Source organism: Neomonachus schauinslandi, chromosome 8 (genome assembly GCF_002201575.2).
Source record: "Neomonachus schauinslandi chromosome 8, ASM220157v2, whole genome shotgun sequence".
Lineage (NCBI taxonomy): Eukaryota > Metazoa > Chordata > Mammalia > Carnivora > Phocidae > Neomonachus > Neomonachus schauinslandi.
Window position 1 is genome coordinate 114,393,916 of NC_058410.1, and position 22,280 is coordinate 114,416,195.

Below are 22,280 nucleotides of genomic sequence, written 5' to 3' on the forward strand. Positions count from 1 at the left end.
GGGTATATGAAGGTAGATGAGAGCCAGAGCACCTCAAGGCTAAGTCTCTTCTCTTGCCCCGTCTTGACTGGTAAGTTCTCTCTTTGCTGAGGGGGTCACAGTAGGGGGAGTATGGATGGGTCACTCTCCCTATTTTCTGAATTCAGAGCAGGACATAAACAAGTTTAAACTGCAGCTCAGGAGAGTCAGGTAAGCCCAGGGGAAAACCATCAGTTCAAATAGTGCAAGGCCCTGACCCAGGGACTCTGGAGGAAGCATGGGCCATCCTCTGGGGAGGCTAGAGTTCTCCCATTGGAGAGACAAAATCCCAAGCCCTCTCCCAGGGAAGAAAGGAGAGTGGTTCTGTGAATCAAGGGAACTGAATGAGAAAAGCTGCCGAGAGTACTATCATTTTCTTGAATCTTTGACTGCTAAAACCCAGGCCCAACCCTTGTCACCAAGGGGACCACCAAGGCAAGGGTTCTAGAAGAAGCCCAACGCTACCTGTGGGTCCCCAGTCATGCCCTGGTTGCTCAAATGCCCAGGTTTAGGAGCAGCCACAGTGGGATCTCCTATGTACCACTCCCCCCCAGTCTCCTGTGATTCCCCAAGACCATGGGAGGAACTGGGAGGGAACCTTGAATTCGGGCTCCAAACCTAGCCATTCCCTCCAAGAGTGCTCTTAGTATAAGAAGAGGTCCCCCAAGGCCTGGAGCAGGGGGAGAGAACAGAGGTCCTGCGCCAGGACTAGGTAGGTTCGGAGGGACCCAGGGTGGGGAGCAGCAGAGCTGGTACAACGTCCATCCAGTTCAGGCCAGGATGCCGGGCATAGCTGCCCTCCTGTGCAGGGCAGCGTTCGCCAGGCCAGGGTTGGGGTGGCAGGATGGCAGAGCCTCAACCCTTTGCTCTTCGGGTCACGGTATTAAGCCACAGTTTAATCTGTGCTTGCTCTGTGCCAGGCACTTAGATGCTCCGCACACACTGTCTCAGTTTTCTCAGCAACCCTAAGGGAGAACTCTGTCTCCCTGTCTAGAGAAGAGCAAACCAAGGATCAGAGAAGAAAGTAGCTTGCTGGAGGTTGTACAGGTAGGAAGTGGCAGAGGCAGGATTCAAACTCAGGTCAGTCTGAATTCAGGTGTCATGCTGGTACCCGTTACGGTGGGACAGAATGGTGAGTGATGCTGCTGTGAGCTGGTGTGGGTAAGAACCCAAGGACACGGCCCCACGGAGGGGATGGCCTCGAACTCTATCCCATCCCTGTCTCAGCCACCTAATGGGCACAATGGGTGAGCTGGAGCTGCTGGGTCTTTTGCTGTGTAGAAGGCAGAGAGAGGGAGGGGGCAGATGGCAGGGCAAGGGTGAGGTGTTAAGAGGGTGGGAGAGGGAGAAGGTGGCAGGAGGGAGCAGGAGAGGAAGGAGAGGAGGAGAGGGACAGGAACAAAAAAGACAAAACCAACATGAAGGCTCCTGGGCCAGCTCTTGGGGACTCGGGTGTCCTGTCACCGAATGGGCCCAGTACCCAAGCTGCAGGGGAGCCCTGCTGGTAGGCTGGAGTCCAGTCAGGCTGGGCCCAGTGGGCATGCGGTTAGTGGGAGCCCCAGCGGGTTAGCCCTTCCCCTAGCAAGCCAGTGAGAGCAAGCGGAGAGAGCAGACATATTTACCATTAGAAACGGCCTGAGGGGGGATGTGCTGCTCTAGCCGCCTTTCCCCTGTTTGACATTGTAAAAAAGCTGTTTAGATGCTGGGCAGCAGCCACTGTGGCCCACTGGGCCCCAGTCCCCTCCCTTCCCTCCTCCACCCCTGTAGCCCCAAACCACTAACCCCAAGTGATGAGCCCTGAGACTCCTACACTTAGCTCCCCAGCCTTGTCCTGCCTTATCCTCAAAGAAGCCAGGCTCCCACCAGATGACTGATGGAAAACAGAGTCCCAGGGAGGGGCCGTCATGGTCCCAGTACCACACAGCATGCCAAAGGCAGAGCTGGGATGCAATCTCAAATTTTACACGCTGCCAAGACCCAAAGGGTGCCCACCCTTTTGGCTAAACTCTACTGCCCTCTCTGTCTCCCCACTAAATTTGAAGGTCCTGGCGGCCCCAAACAATGACGTTTCCTCCTACCAGGGCTGGGGACAAAAATGTGATTAGGGCAAGGCAAACTAAGTTCTATTGGAGAAGAGGGAGAGGAACTCGGGATGAATATAACTGTGAACCCTAGAGCTGCCTCATTTGCTCTCTTCTGCCTCGCTTAGCCATGGTCCAGAAGACAGAATGGGTCTCGCATTAGAGAAGAGCTCAAGCTTACTAGGGGTATTTTCAAAAGCAGCCATGCCCAGGACTATGTGAACAGAAGGCAACCAGAGAGGGACCTGGCCCCACATTCATGGGTCTGAGCTCTGTCCTGATACATGCAGCTTTTCTTTAAGGACCGCATGCAGTTTCTCTTGGAGGACTCTGGGGATGTGTGAGTGTGTCCAGGGGATGGTGGGAGGTTTAGGAAGCAGAAGAATTCGACTTAACGAGGAAAAAGATGAAAGGAGCTGGAACAAACCAGCCAGGAGGTGACATGAAGACCTAAAAATGTCCCAGGGTCTTTAAAGGGTTAGTTCAGAGGGAAACGTGTAGCGGGAGAGAGTGTGTGCCGGTCTCGAGCAGGTACTCAGAGGACACGTTTAAGAGCACCATTTGCTCCCCTGTTCCTGTGTCTGGGGGTTAGGGCAATGCTGTCTGCAGAGACGGGCGGGGTCTCTGGGGAGAGATGGGGAGAGTCTGGTTCTTAAGCCGAATGTCATGTCTCTGACGAATACAAAGAGCAACTGTGTTCACGCTTCCTCGTCCTCCGCATGTTGTAGTGCATGAGATGACTGGCATCCGTAAATACCCGTGCCCACAGAATAAGCTCGCCCCTGCCTGGCTCCAGACACAGCCTTTCTCCCTGCCCAAACCCTTCCCTTTCATTTCCCACTTCTCCAGGGGCACGCCTTGTCCCATCGTCTTTCTCAGTACTCTGTGAGCACATAGTAATTGGCCTTCACAAAAGTCCTAAAGACAGAAGGGGTGAGGAATTAAACTTCAGGAATCAAGGAATTAAACCCAGCTATGGTACCTGACGGTATGTGAGGTAAGGCCTAGGAATCCAGGAAAAGGGATCCAGGTGTTAAGAAGGCCCCAATCGGGGCAAGAGGGATGGAAGGCTGGAGCTGGTGGGGCAGTGGAGGGCTGCAGGCAGAGGTGTGGAGGAGAGAGGAGGGGGTGCGGGCGCGGGGGAGGGGAGCGGGCAGGGGTACATAGGACGGAGAGGAAGAAGAAACCTGGAGTCAGGAAACCCCATTTGTCAGTTCAGGGCTGGTTGTTCCAGGAAAGGGCGCTGTGTGTCCCCCCCCCCCCCCCCCAGTTCCAGAGCAGGGACGGTGGGCTGTGACAGCTCCCATCTTACCACACGAGTCCCCCGGGGCCTCGGGTCAGGCTCCGTCAGCCACGTGGCCCCAGCTCTCCTCCCCCTCTCAAGCACAGCCTTGGTCAACAAGCACCTCTGCTAATTATTCCCACTTTGGCAACACTTTATCCTGGATAAAGAGGACGGCGAGGGCCCCCGGGGGTGGGGCAGGAGAACGAGCGGGCTGGGGAGGAGAAGTGGGTGAGGCCTGCAAGCTCTCAGGGTTGTCCCTCACTAGCCCTGGCCTTGTCGTCTGGCTCTTCAGTACACTCACCGGTCATTCTGCGCCCAGCACCCGGGCCCCAGGTTCTCCCCCTCGCCCCTGGTTCTCCAGGGCCCCGACTCCCACCCTCGCCCCATCCCAGGCGGACTCGCGTTCACGGGCCTCACCCACCGATGCACGTCTTCCCGTCGGTATGGAGCACGAACTTGACATGGCAGCCGCACCGGGGACCCTGCTCTGTGTCATCGCACGTGTGCTGGCAGCCACCATTACCGTAGTTGCACGTCACTGTGCAGAGAGGGTGGGAGGCCTGTCAGCTTGCTGCTCCCCGGGCCCCAGCGTTCTCCACAGCACGGAGACTGGCTCTCTGCTCTAGCTGCCTCTCCCACGCTCCCTTTTCCTCCCACGTCTTGCTGCCCAGTCCCTGTGCGCTTCTCCCTCACTGCCATCCCAGTTCTCTCACGTTTACAGTCCCGTTGGTTCTTGGTGAGCTCGAAGCCAGGGCGGCATTCACAGGCAATACCCCCTTTGGGTGTCTCCCGGCAGATGTGAGCACAGCCGTGGTTCTTGTTCATACAATTCATTCCTTCTAAAAGGGAAGAGGAGGGAGGTGAGTGCTCCGTATGCCTGGATGCCTAGAGGAAGAGGAACTAGGGGGACAGTGGGGCCTAGGAGATTGGAGAGAATCCACTGAGGCTGCCCCATAGTAACCTCAATCCCACACTGATCCCAACCCCAAATGAATTCCCCCACATTTTGCTCCAACACACTGTCTGTCCATGGAGCCCTTAAGGATGTGACTGTGTTGAGGGACAAGAGAGGAAGGAGCCGGTGGGGTTGAGAACAGAGGGTGAGACCCAGGGGGTTTTGAGGGAAAACTCCCCCGCAGGTGGAGAGAAGCCTGGGGTGCAGGGCTGGGCCCTCCCGGGTCGTGGGCTGACCTTCTGGCCGCTGGATGCAGGTGTGCTGGTTGTCGCTGAGGAAGAAGCCCTCCCGGCAGTGGCACTCATAGCTGCCCATCATGTTGACGCAGCTCTGCTGACAGCCACCATTGCCCTCGGCACACTCGTCCACATCTGTGTAGGATGGGTGGTTGGTGAGGCCATGGGGTGCAGGCCAGGGTCCAGAGTGTGCCCTGAGACTTCAGCATGCCCTCCCCACCCCAATGCAGCACACAGCCTCAGGCCAGAAAGTTCTCGCTCACTCATCAGCTAATGCTCTACTGCTCTGGAAGAGGCCACCCTAAGAGGGCAGAGCTGGGGAGCTAAGCCAGTGGAAAGGGGACAGTGGCACCTGCCTCTCTCAAGTGAAGACTTGCCTCCCTTTCCCTCACTTGTTGGAATGGGTGTGAGAGCAGAGGAAATCACGAAAGGAGCCAGGGCAAGAGGGAACAGAGATGACAATAAGGATGGGGATTGGTCAGGGAGAGGAGCTGGGGCAGTGGTTGCAGCCAGGGAATGCAACAACTTGGAGCTGGCTCCAAGTGTAGGGAGAGCTGTGGCCATGGCGCTAGGTCTGAGGGGTGACGTGGGTAAAGGCAGCAAGCCTCAACTCCTTGCAGGGCAGGGACCATTTCTGTGGACAGGCCACGGCCCCATCCTTCCTCCCCTCCCCCTATGCCTGGGCTTGCTGCCATAGTCCTTAGCCTTTCTCCTATTTTGGTTTAACAAAACAGTCTGGTAGCTTGGTGGGGAGGGGTGGGAGGAGAGCTGCCAGGCCACACCCTAATTACCACCCCAAATCGCCACCCCCAGGTCTCAGGGCCAAGCTCATTCTGGGGCTCCCACTTCAATGCCTTGATTCCATCTCTGTGCTACCTACTGCCCTCCCAAGTCCCTAGCCCTTCTCGGTTTTCCTTGGCCCAGCAGGCATCCGGGAGATTGGTGTCCAAACAGAGCAGCTAGAATTTGAGTTCCTGAAGCCCTCATCTGCCCCTCTCTTCCCATCCTCTCTGCTGAGCCCTGAGACCCTGTCCTTTCCCCCTTCTGGCCAAGGGCAGAGGGGCACGGATCCAGCAGGCTCCTGCCTGAGAGAGGTACCTGTTGTAAAGCCAAGGAGATACACTTTCCTTTTCCTTATGCCCGTCCCCTCCCCTTCTCTCACTGCACCCGACTTCTCCCCATCCTTGTCTTTCCACTGTTGCCCCATCCTACAGTCCATCCTTCTATTTGCTCCCTTCTAGTGCAACCTTGTGACTTTGCTACTCTTTAGCCAAGTTCCTTCCTCCAATTCTCAGTGGGGAAACTGAGGCCCAGGGCATAGATGACATAGGGTTCCCCTAAAAGCCAAAGGTAGAGTTGAGACTTTGAACCCGAACGCTAAGGGTAGGGTTTGGTAGACCTTTGCTCCCCCTGACTCTTCCCATACCTATTCATTCTCTTACCCTCTGGTTGGTTCTCCCCAAAATGCAGGGAAGAAAGACTTGGTGAGAATCAGGGACTTAGAAAGGTCAAAGGCAGCCAAAGAACTCAGAAGCTGATGTTTCCCGTCCTGCAGGAAACTCACTGTCCTGGTCAAAGTGTCATAGCTTCTCTTTCTGAAGGAGTCCTCAAAGAGGCCCTCACAGGTGACTGGGCAGAAGAGAAGTGAGGTCCTTCTCTGGTAGAAGAGGTGGCCAGGGCTGGGGGGAAGGGCCCAGCATGGCTCAGGCTGTAGAGGCCTGGGTTGGGAATAGAAACCTATAAGCCTGGTCCAAAGATGGGATGTGACTGGGTCTAGAGGCAGCCCTGTAGGAAGGAGGCTCTCCTAGACTAAGGGAGCCTCAGATAATTCATCGGGTTGGTCATGTGGGGAAGCAGCCTAGCTGCTTTTCTGGGCATCATTCCTCTTCTCTTCCTGTCCTGCTCTTCTAATCTTCCAGTCTCCTACTTTTATTTTGACACCAGAGAGGAAGAATTTGGAAAAGGACCCCTGGCTTCACATTTCAAATCCTTTTCTGCTATGGGCTTCAGTGTTTCTACTTGGGGAAGAATCTGACATGGTCCCAGTAATTTTCCAAAATGATGAGACCAAAGTTGAGTGGAGTTGCCTAGAGATTCTCCTATCTCTGACCCAGCTCCTGGGTCAAGGATCAGGTCAGATTGAGGCCTGAGAAGTGAGGAGAGGGAGAGCCTGGAGACTGCAGGACAAGCTGGAAGAAAACCAGTCTTTAAGGGTCAGAGGCTCCCCAGCACCCAGGGGAGCCCCACCACTGTCACCACCATTATCATCATCAAACATTCCTCCCATTTATTGAAGTGTAGAGCCAAATGACCTTCCCACCATGCTCTGCTCCCTATGGCTACACCTACTATTGTCATCTTCTGGCCCTTGCCCTGGGAGCACTTTCTAGCAGCATCTCCTCTGATGTTTTTCATCCAGCAGCAGGGTTATTTCATCCTCAGCGCCCAGTCTCAAAGGGGAGGCTGACCTTATTCTCAACTTTGTGGGAAATGCCTCCTTCCCCACAAGACAGCCCTTCTGCCCACACCTCCTCTCCCTCCTTTGCTCACCCAGACAGTTGTGTCCGTCATGTGCCAGGTGGAATCCATCATAGCAGGTGCATCGGTAATTGCCAGGGATGTTGACACAGTCGTGCACACAACCTGCATTATCTTCTCGTTCGCACTCATCCACATCTGTGGGCAAAGAAGATCTGAGGCAGCTGGCCCACCAGCATGCCTCCCACTGTCTACCCCTGGGCTCGGCCCTGTGGTGGTTTAAATATATATATGTGTATATATCTATCTATCTTCTCTGTGTATGTATGTTTACATAGTTACTTTCATAGCCTACAAACCATTTTGCATTTTACTATTTTTTTTTAAAGATTTTATTTATTTATTTGACAGAGAGGGAAGCAGCGAGAGAGGGAACACAAGCAGGGGGAGAGGGAGAGGGAGAAGCAGGCTCCCCGCCGAGCAGGGAGACCAATGCGGGGCTCGATCCCAGGACCCTGGGATCATGACCTGAGCCGAAGGCAGACTCTTAACGACTGAGCCACCCAGGCGCCTCACATTTTGCTATTTTCATCTAAACTTAAGTCATAGGGGCTCCTGGGTGGCTCAGCTGGTTAAGTGTCAGACTCTTGATTTTGGCTCAGGTCATGATCTCAGGGTTGTGAGATCGAGCCTTGCATCAGGCTCCACACTGAGCATGCAGCCTGCTTAGGATTCTCTTTCCCTCTCACTCTGCCCCTCCCCCACCCCCTCTCCCTCTCTAAAAGTAAGTAAATAAATAAATAAAATAAATAAAATATGGGATCGAACCCTGCATCAGGCTCCCTGCTCTGCAGGAAGCCCGCTTCTGCCTCTCCCACTCCCCCTGCTTTTGTTCCTGCTCTCACTCTCTCTCTCTCTGTCAAATAAATAATCTAAAACATAAAATAAATAAATAAATAAAAATAAACTTAAGTCATAAACATTTTCATATGTCTCCACCCAGTCTTTTTTTTTTAAAGATTTTATTTATTTATTCATAAGAGACAGAGAGAGAGAGAGAGAGAGAGGCAGAGGGAGAAGCAGGCTCCCCGCCGAGCAGGGAGCCCGATGCAGGACTCGATCCCAGGAGTCTGGGATCATGACCTGAGCCAAAGGCAGATGCTTAACCATCTGAGCCACCCCGGCGCCCTCCACCCAGTCTTTCTAATTACCACTGTACATGGTTGCAGAATATTCCATTGTGTTGTTATATCATAATTTAGTCACCCTTTATTGTCGGATTCCTTCCATTTATTTTACTATCATAAATAATGCATAAAGAACATCTTCTGGATATTATTCTGTTTCATTGAATTTCCCTTGAATAAGTCCCTAAGAATAAAATTTCTGGGTCAAAGGGTATAAAAATACCTTTTAAGATTCCTGCTAGGTATGACAAAATCACTTTTCAGTTTATAATGTCACCAAGAATTAATGAGTGTACCTGGTCCACTAAAGTCTTACCAACACTGAAGGTCATACATTGAAAATAACATCTCAAGCATGCTTTAATTTGCACTGGTTAATTATGAGAGGGGTAGAATGTGTTTGTTTATGGTATGAATTTCCCCTGGGGTAAACTGTCTGTTCTCATCCTATGTGGGAATGGTAGAAGGGCCTAAAGATGGAGGTTCCAATGTCAGGGCACCTCAGGCCTTAGTCCCATGATTCTGATCCCCTGCCCAGCCAAGCTGGGAGGCTGTGAACTATTCCCACCAGGGCTTCATCTAGCCTCTATGGTGCCCTCCCGGGGGAAAAAATAGCCACCCCTCCCAACGCCCTCCCCGAGCCCGCAGGGATTGCAGGCCTTACTGTCATGTGCAGTGTGGCTGAGGGCAGTGGCACTGATTCCCCCTCTCGGGCGCCCTCCCAGCCTCACCTTTGCAGTGTTTACCGTCCCCTGTGTAGCCAGACTTGCAGATGCACTTGTATGACCGTGGGGTGTTCTGGCAGATCGCATCGATGTGGCAGTTGTCAGTCCCCTCCACACATTCATCCACATCTGGCAGGGGCAGAGGGGGCATGTGAGACCCTCTGTCAGTGCATTCCAAGGGGTGTCCTGAAGGTGGTTCCCCAAGGGCAAAATCCCCTCTCCTCTAAAATAGAGATAGTGACCCCTCCAAGAGCAGGTGCTCTTCCAACACCCTTCTGATTTCAGAGTGGGTCGAAATTACCTTCTGTAATTTCAGGAATTCAAAAAGCACCCCACTCTCCTCAGAAATACTTAATCCATAATGACAGCTAAAATTCCATCATTTGAAACACTCCTCTTTGATTTAAAAACAAACAAAAACCCTTGGACTGAGTAGCACACTTACCTTGATTAGAAATATTCAACTTAGTGTGAATTAGTTTACCTCTCTTAGGAGCAGGCTTGAGGCTGGGGGGGGGGGGGGAGGGGGGAGGGGCATGGGGACAGTGGCCTCTGGGAAAGTGGCAGGGCCCAGTGGCCCTCAGTAATGGAAGGAGGAAGAAAGGGAGAAGACAGGGCACCAGAAAAATCCTCATCTGCCTCAGTTCTGCTTGAGACCAGGCCTGCTCCCACTTGCCCACCATGGCACCAAGAACCTTTAGAGGAAAGAAGTTCCATCCTGGAAGATTTCCCTCGGCCCCTGTGCTGTCAACAGCAGAGGGACTAGGACCGGGCAGGGGCTGGTACCAGCAACCTGAAGCCTGATCAGTGGGGCACTTGTGGCTCTCCAGCTAACTCCAGCTTGTCCAGCCCGCCACCCTGAACTGTCCCATCTAACCCAAGGTACTCCTCTCCTTCCTGGCCCTCACTCTGACACGAGGTGCTCCTAACAGAGCTATGCTGAAGGAAGAGGCCACCCAAGATCTAGCAAAAAAGAGGATGGTTCTGAAAGGACAGAGCAAAGAAAACCATTTACCATCTTTGGGCAAAAGATTCCAACTTCTGGGGCAACGTTACGGTGCGCATAAAGCAGAGCTAAAATATGGCAACATGTTGCATTCAGTTGAAAATGTTTTACAGGGTGTATTTGTGAAAGGTACTATGCTGAAGGCTGTGGAGGCCCCAAGGTAACTTGGCCCAGCCAGAAGGAGAGACAAGTAAGTAACATGAGGCAGGGTGTGGTTGAGCGCTACAGAGACATTAGACATAAGGTGAGAGGGTCCTCAGCCCTGGCTACACAACATCAGAGTTAACTCCCCTAGGAGATGCCCAGCGCCATCCCCAGTGGTCCTGGGCAATGAGCCCGTAGTATTTTTCGAAAGCTCCCCAGGGGAGTCTAACATGCAGCCAGGCTTGAGAATCTCTGTGAAAAAGAAGATCAGAGGCGGAAGAGACTACTTCTAGCTGTGAACTGGGGAACCCAAGTGTAGAGGTAGCCACCTGCAAATAAAGAAATGGGATTTGCAATCAAGACAGTGGACTGTAAAAAAAAAAAAAAAAGTGGACTATAGCGTGGCCTGGCTTTGGTTAAAATGCAGATTCTCAGGCCCTATCGCCAAGCTACAGAATCCAAATCCTTAAGGTGCTTGATATATATTTTTACAGAATGTGAATGAACAAGTGGACCAGTAATCACTCCAATTTATCAATACCCAGGAGTCCTAGCTTGAAACAGTTAATTGTCCTCTGCTTTCATATTTCAAGAAGTACTTTGGGGGCAGGACTGAGGCTTCCTGGGGCAAAGAAGAGAACTGAAATTTGGAAGAGTGCCCCCAAACATCCTGCCTCAAATCTTCTGGACTTCCATTTAGCTCTGTGCTCTACCTTCCAACTCTCTTGGACTCCTCTGCAGCCATCCGCCACGCCCGGTGATTCCAACTGCTGTAACTCACACTTACTCTCCACCTCCCTCAGGCTCGGCGGTCATGGTGTCTCTGCCTGCTGGCCCACCCTGGGAACTCATTCCCAAATGAAAGAACAGAGAAGGGGGCATGAAGACTAGTGGAGGGCAAGAAGGGTAGTAGAGAGTAGATAGTAAGAGGCTGTGTGGAGTATCAGTAGGTCCAACGAAGAAATATACTCTCATAAAAAGAGCCTAAGCTCTGAAACCAGTCAGTCCCAGATTCAAATCCAGCTCTACCTCTCTAGGGAAGATTTTCTGATTCTCTTATTTCTTCCTCTTTAAAATGGGGATAATACCTCCTCATGAGAGTCTGTGAACAGTTGATAAGATAATCTGTGTAAAGTTCCTAATAAAATATCTGGGAAATAGTACGGAAGCTGGTTCAGACAACAAATGCTCTAGGACTGTGCTGTCTATGAGGTAGCCATGAAGCACATATGGCTATTTAAATTAACTTAAAATTCAGTCAATGGCCATATGTGGCTAATGGCCACCACCAATGGATAGCACTTCCAATACCACAGGAAGTTCTATTGGAGCACTGCTCTCAGAGTTAATAAGGGATACGCCTAGGCCTGGGTGGACCAAAAAACTTCCTGAGCAGTGGGAATCAAGTTGAGTTTTGGAGACTGGATCAGCATTTGACCGTCAGAAGAAGAAAGAGGAAATTTCAAGTGTGATTGAACACATGAAGAAAGACAAGGCACCCAGAGATCCAAGTCCTATTCTCTGTCCCCACATTTATACATGCCCTTGTGAGTCTTCGAGGCTGGCCTGGGACATTGGACAATCCCAGTGACTAATGATCATTCTGTCCATCCTGCTTTGAGCTCTCTTCTGTCTCTCACCATCTCTTCCCCCGCAGCCAGCCGGGCAATTTAGAAACCCACTGGGAAGCCCTTCCTCTAGGCCCATTTCAGAGGGACATGCCTGTCTCCGAATCATTGGGTGATTTGCTGGAGTCTGCACCGGGCTATCTGGGCTCTCAGTTCTTTGCTTTGCCTCCAGTTCAGTGCTCACTAGGACCAGAGTGCCCCTGATGCTGATGGCAGCAAACCCAGGCTTCCCGGCAGAGCCTGTAGACCCTTCCAGCAGCTGGGCTCTTCCCACCATCCTACCCACTCCCTCATCGCCCTACTCACGGTGCTTATCCCTCTCCAGCCAAGAGTCTCTGCCCTGGAAGACTTTGATCTCTCAGCTCCTCCCTCTACAACGTCTAAGCATTCTGCCCTTGTCCAAGCATTCACATACATCTCATTCTTCACATTTGAGATGCAGTCCTCTTTTCTCTAACCACACTGTTCCCGGCTTCCCCAATCTGGTTCAAAATTGTCTTCCCCAAAGCTCTTCCTGCTAAGCCCCATTCCTAAAGAGTTCCTGGTCCCAGGGGATTCAGCCTGCCTCCACTCACTTGCTGCCATTGCTGAGTCCTTCTACTAATGCTGTCAAGCCCTCTTGTGTGGCATATTCAGCTTCCCTCACTTGGCTAGTCACTCATTGAGGACAGGACCTTTCAACCATTTGACTGGAATCTTTTGAAGCAGTTCAGGCCTAAAGCAGAGCTCTGAGGGGTGCCTGGGTGGCTCAGTCGGTTGGGCGCCTGACTCTTGGTTTCGGCTCAGGTGATCTCAGGGTCGTGAGATTGAGCCCTGGGCCTGCTTGAGATTCTCTCTCCCTCTTCCTCTGCCCCTCCCCCCTCTAAAAACAAACAAACAAACAAAACAAAGCTCTGAAATAGGGCCCCCCATTATATCCTGTGTCTCCTCCTTTTGCCAGTTCATTCTTTCAGAGCTCCCTTCCACCACATCTGCCCACCCACGATTTGTCCATGCAGGGATCCCTTCGATACCCATAGGCACAGTCTCATCATAGCTCTCAGGGAGCAAGTATTTACTACTGGCCTGACAAACAAGTTGACGCTAGTTGGACATGGATTGGTCTAGACCGGTGGTTCTCAACCCTGGTTGCACACTGGGATTCCCTGGGGGCCTTTTTAAAAATGTGGTTGTCTAGGCACTCTCCTACACCAGCTGCATCAGGATCTCTAGGGTGAGGCTGGGCTGGGCTGCTGTCTATCTTCCTTTACCATCTCAGATAATATGAATAGACCATTTGCCCAAGCTGGGAAGACACTGGGGGCAGCAAGATGACAGAGTGTTTGAGAAAAGGGATTCTGGAGTGATACCGTGTCAGTGTAAATGCCAACCCCACCTATGTCTTTATGGTCCTGGGCCAGCTTCTGAACTGACCTGTTCCCTCCTCTGTAACTGCGTCTCAGAATAATAGCACCTCCTCATGGGGCTGCCGTGTGCATCAAATGAGTTAATACTTGTCAAGTACTTAGCACTGCAATGCGGGCATATAGTAAGTGCTCAGAAAGGTCTGCTATTTTTGTTCCTTCTCTCCAACTTTCTCCCCAGTATTGTTTCTGAACCCCCTTTCTGCTCCTCCTTCCTCTTACCAAAGCCCCATTTCAGGCCTGGTGTAGGGCCAGTGCAGCACCAGGAGAGCTTGTGATGGTACAGGGAATGTTGGGGAGACACCGCTTTCTCTGCCCATGCTTGGAACTGCCCAAAGAGGAGGGTGAAGTGGGTGACGGGCCAGTTGGGAACCAAAAAGCAGCCCTCCACGATCCCTTGTGAGGGCTCTCCTTTTGTGCCTTTACCCCCACCCCAGGTGCGGGGCTGGATCAAAAGCTGAACTTAGGGAGAGTGGCAGCTGCAGAGATACCCCAGATGAGTCAAGACCTCCTTGCCTTACCCTCCCCTGGCATGAATGCATGGGTCTGTAACTGCAGCAGCTTTCCCAGTGCCATCTGACATTTCTGCTGGATTTGCTTCTGCACCTAGCAGAGCGCTCCACAAACTCTGCTCAATGTAGGGAGGGAGGGTGGGATGTGGGGGTGGCATTTAGAGGGTGAGAGGGCAGACCGGACCAGAAAGGGTGGATTGTTTGGCCATGGGCAGTCCTAAGATTCCCTTCTGAGGATGGGGAAGTACCCCAAAAGGGAAGCAGGAGGACCCCGAAGGAAACACTTCCATCTGCTTCAAAATTTTGCCCAGGTCCAGCTCAGGAGTAACAACAAATGGAAATGAGCAGAATGCAGGCTGCAGATAAGCAGACACCCCTAGGGAGAGTCCACCCCACCCCCCTTTACATTACCACAGTAGTTACCCTATCACTCACAGCAGCAGATTCGCTGGGCCCAGTGAGGAGGTCCAAAGCAGCCTGCCTGGTAGCCTAATGGGCCTGCATGACCGTGACATCCTTCCTGCCCAAGCCAGGTTAGCCTCAGGTGATTGGGCTGAGTGCAGGCTGTCTGATTGCCTAACCAATCACTGTCTTATGATGCCTCTTACGTGCTGCTTTGTACCATTATTTAACTTCTAGTTCATGTGCAAGATCTTCCTCCAGAAGCCTCCCTGAGGCTATGGCTTCTGAATCTTTGAAATCCACATGGCAGCTGGGAGCTGATCATATGCATTTAGCCATTCAACAGAGAGTTACTAAGCATTTGCAACATGCCAAACACTGTGCTAGGAGCTGGGCATCCAGCAGTGAACAAGACAGACCTATATACTGAAGGCACTTAGTAAATATTCGTAAAACATTTACTCAGATGGGTGGATGGACGGACGGATGGATGGAGGGGTTGGTGGGTGAATAGATGAGGTCCATATTTGTGTCATCTTCCCAGTTCTATGTTACCACAAGGAAAAACTTTTTATTTTCCTGTGACCCCACAGTTGTTCTAGGGGGAGGGCAATCCTAGAAAATTTAGTCTTAAGTTAAGGGTAGGGGGATAGGAAACTCAGAGAAAGTAAGAGACCCACTTAAGTGCATCCATTTGGTGATGCAGAGGCCAGAAGAGACTGGGAACAATGAATCCAGGGTAGGATTTGTAGGGAATCCTACAGGACCCATAGGCTCTCGGGGTCTTCAGATATTATCTGGAGCTGCTCAGGCATCTCTTAGGAGTATCCTTGTCCAATAAATGTTCCCCAGCCTCAGTGCTAAGTAGCACTTGATGATGGGGCACCAGGGTCCACCTGAGACTAGCACACCATTGCTGCTCCTGGTAAGTTCTCTTATCCTTTCCTCCATGTTGCCTCCCACATGTAAGTAACACCCAAAGTAGAACCAGCCCGGGCTTCGGCCATGAGACCCTGACCTGTATATGTGTGCATGTGTTCTCCCTCTAGATGAAAAGGGCAACTAGGGTAACTGGCTGAGCCTGGCATCCCAGCTTGGGCTTCTCAGGCTATCTTCCCAACCTGAAATCCCGGGCTGAGACTCTGTGACCTCAGCTGGAGCCTGGGCCCATCCTCGGCCTGGACAAAGCATAGGCAGGGGTAAGGAAGGCCTGGACAGAGTCCAGGAAACTGCACAGAAGACCCCAAGGAGAGGAGACAGAGCACTTTCTTCTTTTCAGAAAAAGGACCCTTTTTCTTATATAGCTGAGCCTGCTTGACTGAAGAGCCAGGAAAAGCAGTTGGTGCTCAGAGCTCGGAGGGGAGCAGGGCTGAACCTGAGAGCTTTGTCACCCATCAAGAGGCCTTGATGAGTTTCTCTAAGTCCTACCACCTTATCCCTAAACCAGCTCCTTGCTCATTTGAAGGTACCACAAATGGACAAGAATTTTCTCCTTTTCAATGTGGATGAAACCAACCCTGAGTCAGAGGCCTTTAGAGGATGGGTAGGTAGGGGATCCTCGGGTAGGGAGGAAAGAACAAAACGCTGGAGAGAGAGGGGCAGGGAGGCAGGCAGTGGGCCAAGGCAGGTTCCAGCTTCATGATTATCTGTCTTATCTCTTTACACAGATGGAGAAAATGACAGCATGAACAACGATGGTGTCAGATGGTGCATAATTACGTGTGCGGAGCTTTCACCCAGGCTATTTCACATGGGCCTCAAATGGCCCTCTCACTACGTAGATGGGGAACCAGCCCAGAGAGGGCAAGTGCGAACAGCTTGTACAGAGCCAGACCCCGGGTCTTCTGACTCCTAGTCCAGTGCTTGCTCACTACACACTATCCAGAAACACCCCGGGGGAGGAATCCCTGCCTTAGTCATTGTCGTGCCTCCCCTGACCCCAACTCAGCACGGATACATAACCATGGAATGGCCTGGAACTGACAGGTGGATATTCCTGGTCGGAGAGCCAGAGCAGGAATGCGGATGCTCTGAGGCTTTGCGCATGGGGGTGGCTGGAAGGAGGGCAAGGCTGAGTGGCGGGCAGGGAAGGAGGGCAGTGCGCCATGGTGGGTGCAGACAGAGCTGCAGCGAGGACGGGGTGGGCAGGTGTCTCCAACTCGGATTCACTATGCTGGGCCAAGCAGCTGGTTAGAAACAAAAACAAACACCGGGATACAGGTTCCTGCTGTTAACAGCTTCAAACCGCCAGAGGAAAACTCCAAATAAATATAATTAGAAACTTGTAAAAACGTCCTCTCTGTAAACTTGCTCCCCAGGGTCTATCCTTTAAGCTCCCCCTTTCTTCCAGAATCCCCCCCCACTCCATGCCCACATACCCTAACCCTCCACCCTCACCCAGGGATTCCTTAGATCTCTTTCCTTATTCTGGATCTTCCCTCCAGCCCAGCAGCTCCTGCCCAGGTCTCTCCTCAGCTTGGTGCCATCAGGGACCAGAAGTGGACAGCCCCTGGCCTGGAGCTCCGAAATCCAAACCCCACAGCTCTCTAGGGCTACGGGTACAGCCACAGGGAAACCATAGGTAAGAGTGAGGGCCATAGCGCCCTATTCAGGTGTCACCTCTTCACCTCTGTGGCCAAACCCAATAGCAACTACAAAACAGTGCCTTGGTCTGAAAGGGGGAGATGTTTCTGCTGGAGCAGAATACAGAGGGCCAGTCTTGGAGCTGAGAATATACCATGTACGACCAGGGACTGGGGCCTCGGGTCCCTGCCCAGATAGTGTTCAATTCCTAGAACACAACCATCGCAGCTTCCTTACCCAAAGTTGCTGGATACACACACATTCACACACACATGCATGCACAGAAACACACACTTGTTTTGTAGGGGCTCTTTCCAGGGGGAAAGACTCTACTTAAGGATGCAGAACAATCGGGTACTTGGGGCCCCAGGAAACTGGGGTGGGGGAAGAAAGGAGGAGTAGCCAAGTGACAGACTCGGGCAGGGAGTAGTAGAGGAGGGCCCAGGAAGAAGAGGGCCTGAGTGTTAGGCGGGAAGGCCCAAAGAGGCCTGGGGGCAGGACCAAGGCTTGCTATAGTGTTTTCTGCCTTCCAGCAGGAAGGATTTAGTTGAGATGTGCAGAATCTCAGAGCTGAGAGGGACCCTCCTGATACTCTAGTCCATTTTACAAGTGAGGAAGGGAATTTCAGTGATTTCCTCAAAGGCCCCAAAACTCAGGCTCCGCGTCTACCAACCCACTGGCACCAACCGCCCCACCACATGCCATTTGGAGCTGGCAGTAAGGGGGCATGGGAGGAAAGTGGCCAGTCTGGTGACAGAGGGGCCAATGCGGGGGGAGGGCCTGTGTCCCCTCTTCGCCCAGGTGCCTGTCTCCTCTACCCCTCAGACATCCCTGAGTTAGCCATTGTATCACTTCTCCCCGCCAAGGCCCAGGCGTCCCTCTGTTTCCAGACTGCTGTCTTATAACTGAGCCCGAAGAAGCTGTCCCCAGGCCTGGGCCTCTTGCGGGCACTGCCAGCCTCAGAGCAGCTCTGCAGTTTCCAGCCCTGACAGGGACTCTTTCTTAGAAGTGGTCATGTGCTAGGGGTACAGGACGTCAAGGGAGGCCCACACCCTGACACGCGGGGACCAGAGCTGGGGGCAGGGACTGGGGGGAGTTCAGGCAGCAAGCTCCTCCACCTCCATCTTCGCAAGAGGGTCTGAAACTACCCGTTCCCTTCCCCCACCCTCAATCCAAGGCACTGGACCAAGCCATTCCACTTCTTGACTTCTCCAATGAAAACAAAACGCACATTGCCCCGCTTCCCTTTTCCTCTCACCGGAGCACTGCGCACGCATGCACAGGGGGATACACACACACACACACACACACACACACACCCTGAATCATGCACACGCACGCTCGCACGCCCCAGTGAATGCACACCTCGCATTCCCAAACTCACACCCAGGGCAGGCTCCTTTTACAACAGGTCCCGGCCGCTCACATCTCAAACCGGTTCTCATGCTCTCAGATTCCTGAAGGTTTCAGAAAACAATCTCATTTAGGGGTGGCTGATAACTTTCTTCTTTCTCTGCCTGTGGTAATTCTGGCCTCGGTGTCTTCCGCTCCCCTCTCTCACATTCCACTCTGTAGAGACTCAAGGAGATGAGGGGTAAGAAGTGGAGAAGTGCTCCCCGGGCCCCAGGCTTTCCCCACCTCCCCAGGGGACATGTCACTGAGAGAAGAGAGGTCAAAGGGATTCCTGAGGAATTTCTAAGCAGTCCATCCCCCTTCTCCACCCTTCTGGAAAAATGGAGCGGGGTGGGGGGGGGGGAGACAGGCTTAGAAGCAACTGATTGAAGATCAGGCTCCAAGAGTGGGGACTGACTCTCTCTCTTTCTCCAGTGTGGCCTGGATGGGGCACGGGCAATAGCCGGCTGCCCACGGGGCCACCCTCACCCGCTGACATGGTTATGGTTTTCATTTCATATTTTGGAGGGAGGGGCTAGGAGGAACAGTCCCCTCACTGTAAGAGCTGGCCACAGGAGCCCAGGGAAGCGGGGAGGAGAGGAAATAGCCACATTAAAGAGGAAGAGGGGTGGGGGAAAGAAAGAGAGAGACACACATACACCCAGACAGAGACCCGGAGAGACGCGCGGAGACAGAGAGACACTGTTTGCCACCAGATGAACGCTCTCAGTCCCAGGGATGGTGTTACTTGGAAACTCTAAATACACGACTTTATCAACATTTTATCCCTAATGAGAAGAGAAAACAACCAGGTAAACTAAACGGCCAGGCTGACTCTCCCTGAGCCCGCCCTGGGGACAAGTTTTCCCTGGGAGGCCAGGAGACCAATTCAGCTGTAACCTGAACCCTAAGCAAGGATTAGGTCTTTTTAACCACTGCTGCACACCCCCCCCCCCAAAAAAGCAAAGCAAATTAATGCTTTTAAGTTAACAATTATCTTGGTTATCCAGTCTGTCTACTTTAAAATACACAGTCAGGCACTTGAAAAACACTCAAAACCATGTACCCTCATGCTCACTCACTCCCAGTCACACGAGCTTACCCACGCACTCATCCACACAGTTCTCAAAGACACGAAAATGTTCGTATCCAGGCTTAATAACCGAGTCACAAGAGACACAGACACCCAGCTATATCACCTGTGGGTGATGGCGGGGAACCTCTCTCTTTTTCTTTCTCTTTCCCTCTCACACACACACACACACTCACCTGCACACTCAGGGCTCCCTTCCTTGTCCTTCCCCGCCTCCCTATCCCTTTCCACTTTGGTTCTTGGGCCGGGGGGGGGGGGGGGGATGGACTTTCTGGAGAAAAGGCACTGAAGTATGGTAACTGTACTATACACACACACACACACACACACACACACCCACTATACCCAGAGGTATAGTAACTGCGCAAGATATTTGCCAAGAGTCTTTGCAGTTTAAAGAGACCCACTAGAGCTTCGATTATAAGCACGTGGCATTGAAGACACACCTGCTGGCCCTGGTGATACCCAGGAGATATGTCTGGGAGCGAGGGATGGCCACAGCACTCCATCTAGGGGTAAGGCTGCCCTGCCCGGTTCAGTGCTTGTCCTTCCCAGGGCATTGGCCTGCAGATTTGGGTCCAGAGACATCCCTCTAGCCCAACAGACCTGTCGTTAGGCAATCTCTGGCAGACCAGGTTGATACAGTTCCTGAACAGCAGCGTCAAAGGTAGCTGAAATGACAGGCTTCGAGTCCATGCCAGGCTAGACTCAGGGATCAGAAGGAAGGAAGAAGCACAGCTAACTGCGGCCCAGTCAGAGCGAGTGACAGTGGCCTGAATATAAGTAGTGAACAAAACTATGAGGATGTAAGTTCCTTGAGGGCAGGGGGCCTCCAATCTAGCTGCACCCCCCCAACAGCACCCAGCAGGGTGTCTGATGAAAGAGGGAGCCCCAGAACACCTTGGAGGGATTTTGAATCCTTCCATCCCTGAAGGATGAGCTGATCCCCCGCTGGCACCTGTCCCTTCTAGGAGTCTCCATCAGCCCTGGGAATCCCCTGAATATACTGTTTGCTCCCCCTTTTGCCCCCAGCCCCCAGTCTCACTAGGCCACTACAGACACTGGCTCCAACTTGAAAGAGGCCCTTATCTTGTCTCTAGATTACTGAATGAAATCTGTTCCTTCCTTCAGACTAAACTCCCTAGCTAATTCCATGTTATGAGTAAGTCAGCACACACTACAAAAGCCAGCTTTGTTTATGAAAACACAAGCAAATCCACAGTGGGAGAGGGGCTGCTCCCAGGCTGGGGGTGGCAGTGGTAGTGGGCTGTCTGGAACCAGGACTGGAGAAGAGGCAGTTTGGGGTTGGAAGGGGGTGGGGGTGGGGTCTGGTATGTGACAGCTGCGGATCTCCAGTACTTGGGCTCTGCTAAAGGACAGGTTGGAGGAAGAAGGAGGTAGTTGAAGAGGCAGCGTTTGGGAGAAGAGACTGGCGTTGATATAGCACCTCCCTTTTACCAGAGTGGGAGCCCATCCAGCACACAAAAGCAGCTTAAGAGCCAGGCGCTCAGGCTCCAGGACAGGGCGACCTGACTGCCAGAGACTCAGGCTTCCCCAACTCCCAAGTTCAACTTTCCCTTCTGGCTCAGCCACTTCCACACCCCAGCTTGGCTTCAGGAGCCCCTGGGACAATAGGCAGAATCATATCCTCCTCGGCAAAGCCTTGCTAGGAGGAATTTTCTTTTTGTCCATATAAATCTCTTCCTGGGTGAGGACATGATGGGGGGAAGGGTGCAGCAAGAGGTCAAGGGGGAGGGGAGGCTGTCCCCAAGAGAACTGTAGCCCACCAGCCTGGTTTCTGCCAGCAAAGCCTTGGGACTGGCCAAGCAATGAGCCTGGGGTCAGGGATGGGGGCCGGAGGGCCTCCCTGTCTCTCTCCCTTTAATTCCTAGAGGGATCTGTCAGAGCTCCCCAGCCTGGAATTTTACTTTGTTATTTTAATGCAATTCTGACCTGGATTTAAATGGAATTGGAAACCCGAGGCCTTAATAAATAAATATTATGATAAGAAATGAAAGCCATGCAAGACGAAAGAGATTTCCCCCCAAAGAGGCAGAAAGCGACATTCTTGCTGGGAGCCAGTCAGAAATTTTCTTCTCTTCTTCAGCCCCCTACCATCCAGTGAGAGACGAGCTGGTCTTTCCAGAAAAGATCCTATTTTTCTTTAACATTTTTCTACTGATAAGACAACAACTTGGAAATTTTGTCTGACTTTGCATGAGGGTTGGGGGTGAGGGGAAGAAATACATGGCGTGGCTGAAAAGTTTCATTCTCTCCGTCTCTCCAGGCCACAGCTTAAGTTTCTGGCAATGTCTGAGAGAAGAGAAGATCCTCTCTCGTACTTTTGGAGGACAAGAAGTCTTTCGAAGATGCTGGGGTGGCAACGAAGTCGGGCAGAATTCTGAGGTGCGTGGCGACTTCTGCCTAGGGCCCCCCAAACTTCTCACTCCTCCGTGTCGCTCCTGGCTCCTCCAGCCTTTTGCCCGGGACGCAGCGCCCAGAGTGAGGTCAGGTCCCCCGGCCGGAGTGCGGGTGCACGGTGCTGGGTTCTGACAGCGGCACGCTTCCCAGCACCTGCCCTGCCCCTCGGAAATCGCGCCCCCCCCCGCCCTCGGGCCCCCGCAGTCCCCGCCGCCGTGCGCCCCTCCTTCCTTACCTTGCGCGGCTTTGCTGTGCTGGGCGGCGCGGGCGTGGACCAGCAGGACGAGCAGGCAGAGCCCGGGCACGCGCCCCGAGCCCATGGCTGGAGCCACCGGCGGCCGGGCGGCCGGGGCCGGTCTCGCAGCCCCGGGACGGCGGAAGCCGGCCGGGGCCCCGCGCGCCGGAGGGGGGAGGGGAGGGGGCGCCCCGCCCGGGCCGGGCCGGGGGCTGCGGGCGCGGGGCGCGGACCGCGGCGCCCTCGGCGAGAGGCTCGCGATGCTGCCGGCTTCTCCCGGCCCGACGCCGGGGAGAGCGAGGCGGAGAGCGCGACGAGGCTGGGGGCGCCCGGCGCCAATGACGGAGGGGAACCCCCGCCCTCTCGGAGCCCGGCTCTGCTAGCGGCGGCGGCGGCGGGGCCGCTCCGTATAATCCCACCCAATTCCCAGCTTCGCCCGGAGAGAGCTGCCGCGGGAGAGCGCGCAGAGCCCGAGCGAGGGACCTGAGAAAGGGGA

At 53.2% G+C, this 22,280-nt stretch overlaps 1 protein-coding gene across 2 annotated transcripts in view; it reads right to left on the reverse strand.

Annotated features, from left to right (window-relative positions):
- The window catches only part of SCUBE3 (signal peptide, CUB domain and EGF like domain containing 3), a 32,913-nt gene extending 11,044 nt beyond the window's left edge, over positions 1 to 21,869 (reverse strand). Inside the window, exons 1-6 of one of the 2 annotated variants that reach the window (XM_044917444.1) lie at positions 21,785 to 21,869; positions 8,972 to 9,094; positions 7,126 to 7,251; positions 4,576 to 4,710; positions 4,098 to 4,220; positions 3,806 to 3,922 (exon numbers count right to left, since the gene is read on the reverse strand). In XM_044917444.1, coding sequence (XP_044773379.1) covers positions 3,806 to 3,922; positions 4,098 to 4,220; positions 4,576 to 4,710; positions 7,126 to 7,251; positions 8,972 to 9,094; positions 21,785 to 21,869 — 709 coding nt within the window. Of the gene's footprint in view, positions 1 to 3,805; positions 3,923 to 4,097; positions 4,224 to 4,575; positions 4,711 to 7,125; positions 7,252 to 8,971; positions 9,095 to 21,784 lie in introns of both variants that reach the window. The other variant, XM_044917443.1, reaches the window with a different exon arrangement.
- Between the last annotated feature and the right edge of the window lie 411 nt (positions 21,870 to 22,280).